The following is a 12,814-nucleotide window of genomic DNA, read 5'->3' as shown; positions in this document are numbered from 1 at the left end:
TTGCATTATTTTAAAAAAAGTATTATTTATTTTTCCTGTACTTTTGCTAATATATTGCATCAAATTCAATGTAATGTGGCCATTTTAAATTATATTTCGATAACCTGCCATTATTGTAATGTTAAATCTCCCAGGTTTCCTGAACGCAACAGGTGTTGCGTTTGCATTTGACGTGTCTGTCACCATCGCCACATCAAATGCTAACGCAACAACTGACAGTTCATTGCCGAAAGTCAGGTTGAGTCGACAGCATGGATATTCGACAGTTTTTTAGAAAGGTAAATTAAGTATTCAATGCATTTTGAGGCAACACCTATTGAGATTTTGGCCTATATAAAATAAATAAATAAATATAAAATAAATACATGAATCAGGCTAAAGACGCACAGAGAGTGAGCCGGGGGGGAGCTCTGCTGGACAGGTGAGTCTATCAGATCTCAAGGCTAATTTTACTTGCAAGGCTGTTCCCAAAATGCAATCGGAGCTTACAGTAAGTATTGAGCAGCAAACTTGTGTTTTTCCAAAGTGATGAAGCTTTTGCATCTCATTGTACTAACTTAAATTGCATATCACGGCAGACATCTCAAAATACATTGTCTTCTGGCGGCTAAGCATATATTAATACATTTTGGTAGAGAGGAATATAGGACTACTGTCATATAGGTTATGTTATCGGGCATCCTTCTAATTCCCTTGAACAACCAAGATTGAACTTTTGAACTCTTTATAATTTCTATTATCTAGTCCAGTTAAAGTCCAGGGGAGGAAGCCCCATCATAGTAAAGAGGATACTAATGTGATGTGTGTAGTTCTTCATAGCCTCTTCATTTTGCTCTCAAAGTGCATGGAATTGATGGATTTTTAACAGAATGTAGAAAAAAAGTTCTCTCGGACGTTAATGGCAATGCACACAATTGATTTTGAGGGGGGAAAAGACTGCGTTGAAAACTGGTTTGAATTCAGCCATACTTTATTCAACATGTAAACAACGTTTACATGTTTGATTTGAAAAAAAAACTACGAATGAAGCAGAAAAAAATGGCTGTTAACGTTTACATAAGTGGCCCACTCATTGTATTTATAACCACTGTTTTGTGTGTGAGTTTGATCGTGACACAGACTCACAGTGCCATTATTAATATACTGTACACAAGGGGGAAAACAATATGCTGTTACACGGTGTTATTAATACAGTATAATAATAATGACGTTAGCTCATTATTTATTTAAAAGGGGAGGGCGATGGAGTGGGCGCGACGATGAAGTTTTCGTTGCCTCTGAATGCATTCAAGACATTGCAAAAATCGTGCAATCGCCTACTTTGACAGAAAAACCGCACCATAAAATGGAATTTTCTATAAATTATTTTCCTGAACTTTTATGTTTAACATATCGTTTCCAAAAATATAATTTATTCTGGTAAGCACTGGTTTAGTACATACAGGACTTCATGTTCACCAAAGAGGACGACAGCGTCTTTTTGCACTAAAACTTTGAGAAATAGGCATATATGTGTATAAATTAAGTAAAGTAAGCTAACAAGTTACATTTATGTAGTTATTTGTGAAAAATAATGAACCAATACGGGTATTTTTTTTTTTGTGCAGAGTTTTAGATTTCCGAGTTTAGAATGAACCATGAAGGCAGCACCAATGTGGTGCTCAGTCACTGGATTGAGGACGTTGCACACTCAGTTGGACTGCAAGTGTTTCACCCGTTTTTGGCTACTGACTCTTTCACCTTGTTCTTTTGAACAAAAAAAAAAACAGAATGGAAGGGTCGATTTGCAACATCCAAGTGCTTCTTCGTGCTGCTGAGTTTCTGGAGAGGAGAGAGCGAGGTAAGTGTCTATTTATGCACAACAAACGTCAGCATACGCGGCGAAGTTGCTCATTGTCAAAACAACGAAACGAACTGTTAAGCGAGTGCAACTCTGGTGTGCAAACATACCGTGAAAGCGAAGGGACGAGAAATAGCATGCGAATTGGCTGATATGCATGATCAGCTATTTTGGAAGAACTCTCCATTTGACTCAGTGACCTACATATCACTCACATCATTGTGCTCAAAGGCGCCAATCTGCTCCACTTTCAAAATGAAGCCGTGCGGCTTTCCGCGATTTTACCTGCGAATGAAGACGTCCAAGGAAATGTTTGGCGCTGTTTAATTCATTGACAGTGGTTTGTTCGCATTTCAGGCCATTTTGACGTGAGCGTTTCCAATGTTAGCCTTTACAACAGTGGACATTTTGGGGCGGGTGATGGCGCCAAAATCAAACACAGCTGATGCCGATGGCAGGCTCGGTGGTTAATGTCTTTTCGTCTGTTTTAGACGATAAAATACATTGGTTTTGAAATGTAATTAATGGTTGGTTGTTTCACATCTATGACGGTTGGAAAAATACGGCTGCGTAGTGCGCAAGTGGCTAACACGTTTGCATCACACTCTTGAGGTTCGTGGTTCGAATCTCGGCCTTTCTTTGTGGAGTTTGCATGTTACCAAGTTTACGGATTCTTTCCTCGTTCTCAAATAATATTCATACAACCTACGATTTGATCAAAAAAGTGCAAAGATAAATGTAAAATATGACACATTGAACTACTCTTAACACAAATATTTATATATAATAATAATGATAATGCATTTTATTTAAAAGCGCCTTTCATGCCACCCAAGGACACTGTACAGACAATAAGAAAATACAATGTAAAAATTTGTAAGCGAGATATTATATAAAAAAACAGGACATAAAATCATAAAAACATAGGAAATGGAAGAGCTATGTGTTGTAGGCAATCCTGAACACAGATTTACGCGCTTATAACTGTATTAAACGATGTTTTTCCTGCCGATGGATTTTGTGTTTCATTGCATTCATAATATATATTTATTTTTAGTTCATTTTATTGTGTGTGTTATACAAAATATGTGACCAGGAACCAGGTCGGTCTGCGAAGAACGAAAATCCATGTATAATTGATGCCAATTGAAATGCATTGGGGCGGGAGGCATGGCACCAGCCTAAAAAAGTCCATATCGGTCAGGCCCTAGGTAAGAGTGAAAGTAAAGGAAGACCCCATGGCAACCGTACAACTCATGCAAAAGTATATTGTGCAAGGTATAATGCAATGTCAGCAGATTTTTTAGAAGGAGGGTGGCGCAGTGGTCAACTGGTTAGCATGTCGGCCTCACAGTGCAGAGGTGCACGGTTCAGCCTTCCTGTGTGGCGTTTGCATGTTCTCCCCGTCCCTGCATGGGTTTTCTGCGGGTATTGCAAAAACATGCACCATAGGTTAATGGAACACTCTGATGTGTCCCACGGTGTGTGAGTGAGAATGGTTGTTCGTCGATGTGTGCCCTGCGAATATTCGGCTGGCAACCAGTTTAGGGTGTACCCCGCCAACTGCCCGACGACGGCTGGGATAGGCTCCAGCACGCTCGCGACCGTCGTGAGGATAGGCAGATTGGAAAATGGATGGATGGATGGATGTTTAGCATTAGAATCGTAGTCAGAGGCTTTTTAAAGACTCTTTTACTCTCGTCAGCAGTTTAGGAGTTGGGCGGCAGTAGAATGGAGTACGTTTGATTTATTTGTGATGTGTTTTTCAGAGGCGGAACATGGCTATGCTTCACTTCTGCCTCCCAGTTTGACTCAGTCTGATAAGAGAAGCAAACAGAAGAGCAAGAAGATATCTGCTTGTGGCAATAGGTGAATGCATTACATCAGGGGTCCCCAACCGCCGGTCCGCGGACCGGTACCGGTCCGCAGGGCATTTGGTACCGGGCCGCACAGAAAGAACTTGCCTTAATTCCGTTTTATTTATTTCGGAATACGAAAGATTGCTGGAGATCGCAAATGACGGCGGCCTTAAAAGTACGTTCGAGACAACTGGATTAAAGTTATGGCTGAATATTCTGAGATCGCCACAGTAGCACTGTTGCTATTTCCGACATGCTACCTGTGTGAGGAGGGGGTTTTCTGCAGCAACGGCGACTAAAACAAAATTACGAAGTAGACTGGACACACTTGAGGTGTCATTGTCTCCTATTACCCCGAGATGGGACCGTCTGGTTGCAGAAAATCAAGCTCGGGGCTGTGGTGAGTCGTCATTGTCATGCACTTTGAATTTGCGTTGTATCGTATTTTGAAGGCATTAAACATTACCATAGCGATCGGAGTGTTGCGGCCAGATTAGACGCTCCTTGTGTTTATTATTATATTTCGAAAACACCACAGTTTCCATGCAGCTCATACCATATTATTTTGTTGTATTATTTCCGCCACACCTTAAATGCCGGTCCCTGAAAATATTGTCTGACATAAACCGGTCCGTGGGGCAAAAAAGGTTGGGGACCCCTGCATTACATAACTCACACAGCTGACAAGAGGGTGTGGTGTGCTTGTTCAGCTATAGTGTGACACTCATGACTGTCGTTTGTTTTAATTAACATGCCTTTTTCATGCTACAAATGCAGGTCCGTGCACAACGAGCTAGAGAAAAACAGGTGACTAATGTGGTTGTGTTTGGAAAAATGAGCCACATTTAAATGACTTGCAGTCATACATATTGTCGCTGTGCTTTGTAGACGAGCACAACTGAGGCAGTGCCTGGAGCAGCTCAAGAAGCAAGTTCCTCTGTCGTCGGACTCGATGAGGAACACCACACTCAACCTGCTTAGGCGAGCCCAGCTGCACATCAAGGTAAGAAAGTAATAACCACACAAACAATGAATTGTAATCTAACTCTAATGACAACTGTTGGGTTTTTCTTTCCACCTTAATGAAATTAGCTTTCAGGCAAGAAGCGTGGCGAAGCTACAGTGTCTTTCGGCTTGGTTGGATGTCATTGTTTTGTGGAAGTGGTCATAATGTTGTGTATGGTGGGTCTTTAAAGTTGGACTTCCCATGCGTGCTTTAAATATTTCAAAATGCTCAAATTTTCATGCTATATTTTTGAGGGCTTTTTTATTGCATACTGACAGTGGTTTATATTTCAGTTTGTAACTACATATGAGAGAGTCAAAATATTAGTGCAACACAGTGAAACCACAACCATATTGTAAACACATTTAATGAATACGTCTGATAGTGTTTATCAAAAAGAAACAGGATCATTTTTAAGGCAGAACGCGCTCTAGTCCATTTCAGTTGTCAGAGACAAATGACAACTTCCCTTCGATAGTTGGCCTTCACAGTTGTACCTTAATTTCTGCTCACATCTCCACTGACCTTGTGCATTTTTCATGACAGAAGCTGCAGGAGCAGGATGAGCGCGCAGAGCAGTTGAAGGGCCGTCTGCGCTGGGAGCAGAGGGAGCTACAGGTGCGTCTGGAGCAGCTGCAGCGAGGTGCTGAGCGTATGAGGAACGACAGCCAGGGCTCCACCATGTCGTCGGAGAGGTCGGACTCGGACAGAGGTGAGTTTTATCTCGCGGTAATAACCATTAAGATTTCATCCACACATATTTTGCCCTCTATTGGCTGAAACAAAGGCTGCGCAAGTGAAAATCAATACCTTTGTTCTTTTAATTTAAAACAAGACTTTTTTTGTCGTTCACGACGGTCGCACTGTCAGACTACCAAATAAATATCACTCTGTCTTGGGCCGGACAAGACGTCACACACGTCAACCGATCAGACCCCGCCCACAATCGCTTCTGTCAAGATTCAGTCCATGGGTACAGGTTCGTCGGGGAAGCATGTCAAAGTCATGTCAACGGAGGCATTATGTGCATGTGTGTTGTTTTTATGTTCAGAAAGAAAGAAAAAAGACGAGCGTTCGGGTTCTTGTATGGTGGGGAGAGGGCGGTATGGACTCTCTATTCTCCAAAAATAATTGAATTTGAATGAATTTGTTTCATGACACCATGTTTACTAGTCAGCTACTAGCTTTTTACAGTTCGCAAACATAGCATGAGTTGGAATGCGACGCATGCTTTTCAATAATTCTTCTTTTGTTCAAGTCACTTTTTAAATATTGTACACCGCATTGTGATATGGCAGACTTTGTTCGTGGTGGTCGTGAAGCGTCCCAGATGCCCCATGACCAGTCATTGAGTATGCCACACAGATAATTCAAAATCAGCGACGAGTCACTTCATTTGTCTGGGACACATCTGTCGGCTCAAAATCTGGCTCCATTCATGAAGTCCAACATCAACATAACCTTTATTTTTCCAAGGCATCGAATGTAATAAATAAATAAATAAATAACTTATGGCGTGTCAACCAACAAACATTTCACAAAATGCAGACCAGTGGAACCTCGATTAAACAAGCTAATTGGGTTAAGGCATCGTCCCTAAAAGCCGATGGTCCGTTTGGGCTGCACAAGATATAGAAAAAATATAATCTTTGCGATAATGACCCATGCCATATGCGTTTCGCAAAGGCATGCAATAAATTTTATATGGAATTGTATTAGATGTAACCATAAGTGCGCATCACCATCCTACAGGTGAACAGTATTTAGGGGCACTACTAACGTCATATAAACTACTCACAAAAGGTGAGGGATATTTGGCTTTCAGGTGAATTTTATGGAAAATGTAAAAAGGTCACGCGACAGTGATATCACATGAAAGTAGGGCATTTATGTAGAAGGATGCACTGGTGATTTCCTCATCTCAAACAATTAATGGAAACAAAAGTTAATGATGGTGGGTACACTACAACAAAAAATTTCAACGTGTCAATAACTCGTCATGTGCCTTTGAGCATCAATTGCACCTTGACCACGACATCTCATGCTGTTCACAAGTCGACCTAATGTCTGCTGAGGCATGGCAGCCCTTGAAAGGGCAGCCCTCAGATCATTTAGGTTCTGGAATGCAGTTTCGAGGTACACCAGTTTCCAAAAGCCGTTCCCTGGCGATGCGACCTCGATGAGCTGAAGCATTGTTGTCCATCAACAATCTGATACATGAACACATGTATCTGGCCCGTGGTGTTCATGTAGGGGCACAATCACTGGATGAATAATGTTATTCGGGTAGTATGGACTTGTCACTGTACCATTCACAAAGTGTAGGGCAGTTCTGTACCGACTGGACACACCTGACACACTGTAACACCGCCACCGCGAAAAGCTCATCTGGTGACAACAGTGGCTGATGCATCGCGCTCTCCTTGACACTTGATGTAAATGGTTTCGAATGGTCTGACGTGACACTTGAGTGCCTCTCACCTCCCTTAAACATGTCTGGAGTTGAGTGGCATTCATCATCCGGTTTCTCAGAGCATTGTTCACAATGTAGCAGTCATCAGCATGGGATGTGGCCAAAGAACATCCACTTCTACATCTTTCTGTGAGTCTTTCGATATCTCTGTTGCAACCTGCTGACGACACTATGTGACACTCTAAGCTCAGTGGCCACTTCCATCTGAGAACATCCTGTTTGAAGCATCACAATGATGAGGTACTGTTAATCCATTGTTAGGTGTCGTCTTGGTCTCATGATGTCAAAACATGAACAGCATGATAAGGACGACTGTTTAAACAGCAACTCTAATTGAACCTGGATATTTATTGGTCGATTCAAAGACCAAACACCTGTTGTGAATTTTGCCGCTCAGCTCCTCATAATAGAACAGCAACTTGTGCAAAAAGTACCGAAGCATTTAACAGTTGGACATGAGCATTCATAAGCTTCGAGAAGGTCACATTCAGTTCACCTGTACAAGTTTGAATGCATTTTAGGCTCGTCCTTAAATTTCACCCAAAAGCCAAATATCCCTAACCTCAGTCAACAACAGCTATAGATATGAATAGGTAGATACAACGTGCTGCTTTTGAGCTGCGTGTCTATGGCGAAGCCAAGTTAACATCCATGCTTTTTAACTTGTATTACGTTTGACGGGACGTTTGCCCCTGCCAGCATGGCTGCCACATTGGTTCAGCTTTTAGTCTCCTGTAAATTTATTTATGACCAGAGAGCAGTGTAAGGCAGAAACATGACTAGTCTCTGTCTGTTGATGGCACCCTAGCACCATTTACTGGCGCTGTGATTAACTCTGGACAGTTGTGGAACCAACAGACTTTGTAAGGTACTGTACAAAGGGGTTTTGAATGGGCTTGAGTAGACACGATTTTCATTGAATGCAGGGTACAGGACCTGAGGGGCGTTGTCGTTCTGGTCCTGGATCTCATATATATATATATATATATATACACACACACACACACACACACACACAAAATCACAATCGTATAATTTCCATGGCGTGCCTGATGATCTCTCTCTCTTAGGTTACAAAGGTGGGAATTGAAGGTATAGAAAATGGATGTATAGTTGATGCATCTGATGTCCTTGTTTGTCGACTCCCATTTTTGCTCCTTCCAGAGGATGTCGAGGTGGACGTGGAGAGCATCGTGTTCGATTGCATGGACTCTGAAGAGCCTTACATTGCATGCAGCGCTGTTGATCACTGTTACTCCACTATGGACAAAGCCTGGCTATGACAGCAGCTACTATCATTCTCATCGTCATCATGGCAGGGGGGAGTGGAGGGGAGTGGAGGAGGAGAGAACATTCCAAAAATGAGCAGGGTGAGGACAATGATACTGCACAAGTGAACAACCCCCCCTTTTTTTTTTTTTTTTTTAAACAGAGGCAGTTTATCCATATTGTTTGAATGTTACACCACAAGCGTAATCATGATTTCGGTTATGAATGAGCTGTGTCCGTTTGCACTGAAGAGCAGTTTACATCACTGGGCTGGGATGGCTATGTCAAACATATCCAGAGCCACGAAGACACATTCATTGTAGGGATTTTGTTTGGAAAAAAATCCCCCACAAAAGTAATCGAGATTGTTCTTGACTTCAATATGCCTACACTGACTTCAGCCTTAAAATAGATTTGCCCATTTTAATTTTTTTTTTAAATTAAGCTAAGCATTACAATATATCTCAGTAAGGCCACATGTGGCCTGCACTTGAACATTAATCTTTGCTGTTTTATATACACGGTGTCGTTTCACGTTTTCTTTTGTTGCACATGAGCATCCTCACATTGCACTTGTCTTGTCTTCTAAGAGTTGCGAGTATATCGGAAGTGAAAACACAGGTAACAGAATGATTTGGTGGTCATTGTTGCACAATTATGTGACTGTGCCTGAGATTCATTTGGTGTATTTGCACTCTAGTTCTGTTATGACGTGTGAGAGTTTTGATGCCTGGTGGATGAAAATCGATTCTTGCACAGCCATGGTTCTTCTTGATCACTATTAACAACTTTAGGTAATGATTTTGCTGTATTACATTATTATTTTGCTCTGTATTTAATAACTGAAGGCACATTTCGTCCTCACCTTTTGGATATGCAAAATGCCTTAAGTACCTTTTTACTGCTGTTTTATGTATGCATTCAGACTCCCTCCGCCCAGGAATATCATGTAGCAATTTTTTGTAATGGTGTAAGCTTTTTATGAATAAATATTTTCTATATTTAAGAGTCTGGCTTTATTTATTCAACACAAAAGAACACATGGGTAAAACGTGGTGTCCATTTATTGTCACGAGCATATTCTATTGATTTTTCTGAGCACATTGTAGTCTTCATTTTTTGTTTTATTGACAATTTTCCTTTTGAGTGCTCAATTTTATATTACTAAGCCACTGTTACAATCAGTTTTTTGCAGGATGAATCTGTTGTTCAGCTAATTTAATCAGTTATAAAAAGGGCAAACGAGGTAAAAATCCAACTGATAAATCTGCATCAGACAGTGAATTCTGAAATGTTGACGAAGGCAAGCTGCATAAGAGTAAACGCAAACACGACGGTCGCATGAAGGCGAGAGGAACAGTTTTCTGTCACATGACAGCCCCTGTGAGCCGGCATGTAGGGGAACATGATCAGGATGAGTGACGCAGGTACGAGGTGGCTGGAAGAGGCTCTGCTCCGGCTTTCATGTTGTCCACTCGCACATCAGCAGGTTGTTTCCTCACAGAGGCAGATGAGTTAGTCTTCACAAACAAAATGCATTCCTGCACTGAGGAGGGTTTAAAGAAAAGTGTCCCCGATATCCGAGGTAAAGGAATCATCACACGTATTGCTTCTTCTGAGCCTGTGAGGCCAAGCCTTTAGCTTTCTCTTTCGCTGCCAGCGCTGTCTCTCTCGCACGCTCTGTTGCCGCTTCTGCCAAACTCCTTGACGGTGTTTCACCTGCACAACAAACAATTCAGAATAGAGAATGTACAGTATTAATCAGTTCCAATCAGCTTTACCAGGGGCATTGATCTGGGGAAGACTGGAGGGCCCTTCCCGATTGGTGGAATATTATTCACCATATAGTTGTATTTGTCATTGGGAACATATGGGTCAGCTACAACTGGAAAGGTGGTCTGTGCCCACACTGAGGAGTGTCGATCAGGGGAGAAAATGGGATGCCTTTCTGGGGGGCCCAAACATATTGGGGGCACCTGTGACGACCCCATTTCAGTCAACAAATTACATTATTTTTCCGTCAGTTGAATATAAGCATTTTGCATTCTCTGTTTTTTTTCTTCTTCTGGGAACACTTTTATATTGTACATCAGTGGTCACCAAACACCGGCCTGCAGCTGTACCAAATGATACTGGGCTGCACAGACAGATCAAAAGCAAAAATAATATTAAAACTGTCAAGGAGCATTTACGTCTCAATCGGGAATAAACATCAGAATCCTCTCGGATCCTACCTCAGTAACTCAAAACATGTATTTGTGCTGACGGATATGTGAATGACAAGTGCATGTCGGAGCGTTCACAAATGATGTCCACATTTGATGATGTTGCAAATTGGTGCCCCGAACCGGATGATGGTGCCTGATGGACTGTGTGTTATCTGCGCATTGGGAGTGGCGGCCCTGCCTTAGCTAATTAAAAAAATAAAATACAGAAAAACAAAATGACTTAATATAGAAATGAAGAAAAAAAACAACCTTCTGCAAAGTACTTTTTTTATACGTTGAATGGATCTGTCGAATGAGTTTTACTTTTGGAATTGAAATGCTGAAATTAACTTTTCTGTGGCATTTTAGTTTACTGAGATGCACCCGTGAGTAGGTTGTCAAAATGTACTCAACAAGGACGATTTAAATCCCTCTTATCACAATGCCCCACTTTGGAGCACTGTTACACAACTCAAGCTTTGTGCAAATGTTTTACATGCACTACCGGATAAAACAACACTGTCACTGACAGGAAAGTGACCAAGAGGACTCCATATAATACATTTTGACTTCAGCACTAATAATACCACTTAACTGAAGCGTTCTGAACAAAGATTGTTTTGTGAGCACATTTTTTCTTCATCTTTTCTCAATGAATCACAAACAAGTCGTTGCAGCAGCTCAGTAAATGGGCTTCATACCTTGCATTTTGGCCAGCACGTATTCAAAACCCTTCATGGTCTTGGTAACACTCTTCTTAAACCTTGCAAGACCGAATTCCTGCAAAGAGACAAGTAAACAATGAACTCAGAGCAGACGGTTTCATTTTAGTCTTTCAAATCTTGGCATACACCATCACACAATGTTCTAGAGTCAATAATTACAACTTGTTCTCTTGTGTGCTGCTTGGTATGGTGTGCTTACTAACCTGAACAGCCCTCGAGAGTCCATACACGTTGGAAGAGATCCAAGCCTCTCTATGTATCTCTGTCCAGGTGCCATTCTCAGGGTTAATTCTGTATTCGCAACGCTCTTTCACAGACTGGTAGCAAAGAGGGACAAGCATAGACAACAAGAGGTCATTTACAATGATCATAAAAAAGTCTGGAAACAAAGCTGATGAAGAAAACTGATCCAGGAACCTGCCAAGAGGCTTACAGCATATTTACAGTAGCTACAGCAATTTCTGGCAAGTCCTGGCTTTGTCCTACATCTGATCAAAAATACCCTTATTTGTCATGAAATGTATCCGAACAGCATTGACAGTGCTCCCCTCGATATTTTGCTGCTAGTCATTGGATTAGATTTTTTTTCCCTTAAAATTCGACACACATCATCACAAAATGCTAACTTAAAGAAAAAGGTTTGTTTGTTTTAGATTTGTGCAAATAGTGATCACCGTATGTCTGGTGGCAAGACAATGCTTATCATACAAACAGGGCCCGACCAATATGGATTTTTGGGGGGCAGCTTTACTGATTCCGATATTTGGCAAATTCTGATAACGATTAATCGGCTAATTAATAATATATATATATATATATATTAGGGTGGTCCATTTTGGAAAAGTTTGTCGGATTCGTCGGGCCGGAAATCTTGTCGATACGTGGCAAGACAATGCTTATCATACAAACAGGGCCCGACCAATATGGATTTTTGGGGGGCAGCTTTACTGATTCCGATATTTGGCAAATTCTGATAACGATTAATCGGCTAATTAATAATATATATATATATATATATTAGGGTGGTCCATTTTGGAAAAGTTTGTCGGATTCGTCGGGCCGGGTCGGAAATCTTGTCGATACTATGACACAAGGATGTGTGCAAAATTTTATTCCGATCGGATAATTTTATCCCGTCCCGCAGAGCGACCAAAGTTTCCCCTATGGAAAGAATGTTACGGGGCTGAATGGTAGTACGGTTTCTCCCGTACAGTAAGGATTTTGTTTTGCTCAGTTCGCACTTGCAATAATTCAAAGACGGAAGACAGGAACGCATGTATTGCAAAAAAGGCAACCGTGGTGATCCTGCAACACTGGTGAGATTGTTGGTCCATGTTAACTGGTCCATCTGTCTATCTGTACATCTGTCTACATCGCGCGACTGTCTGGAAGTGATCCGATCCGTTTTGCATTTTTTTCAGGCCGGGAGTGGTGC

General features: G+C 41.4%; 2 protein-coding genes across 2 annotated transcripts in view; one reads left to right on the top strand and one right to left on the bottom strand.

The window, feature by feature from the left end:
* Positions 1-1,679: 1,679 nt before the first annotated feature.
* On the top strand, positions 1,680-8,773 carry mxd3 (MAX dimerization protein 3). Its single transcript, XM_019869922.1, has 6 exons — positions 1,680-1,840; positions 3,610-3,709; positions 4,477-4,506; positions 4,588-4,702; positions 5,252-5,417; positions 8,343-8,773. Exons 1-6 carry the CDS (start codon positions 1,771-1,773, stop codon positions 8,459-8,461), a joined length of 600 nt encoding a protein of 199 aa, XP_019725481.1. The 5' UTR covers positions 1,680-1,770; the 3' UTR covers positions 8,462-8,773.
* A 720-nt stretch (positions 8,774-9,493) lies between these two features.
* Positions 9,494-12,814, bottom strand: part of prelid1a (PRELI domain containing 1a) — a 6,557-nt gene continuing 3,236 nt past the window's right edge. Inside the window, exons 4-6 of the mRNA XM_019869921.1 lie at positions 11,583-11,696; positions 11,356-11,434; positions 9,494-10,166 (exon numbers count right to left, since the gene is read on the bottom strand). Coding sequence (XP_019725480.1) covers positions 10,045-10,166; positions 11,356-11,434; positions 11,583-11,696 — 315 coding nt within the window. The 3' untranslated portion in view covers positions 9,494-10,044. The remainder of the gene's footprint in view (positions 10,167-11,355; positions 11,435-11,582; positions 11,697-12,814) is intronic.

This window comes from Hippocampus comes, unplaced genomic scaffold (assembly GCF_001891065.2).
Source record: "Hippocampus comes isolate QL1 unplaced genomic scaffold, H_comes_QL1_v1.1 scaffold9, whole genome shotgun sequence".
Taxonomy (NCBI): domain Eukaryota; kingdom Metazoa; phylum Chordata; class Actinopteri; order Syngnathiformes; family Syngnathidae; genus Hippocampus; species Hippocampus comes.
The sequence above is the reverse complement of the archived record's forward strand: the minus strand, read 5'-3'. Positions and strand labels throughout refer to the sequence as shown.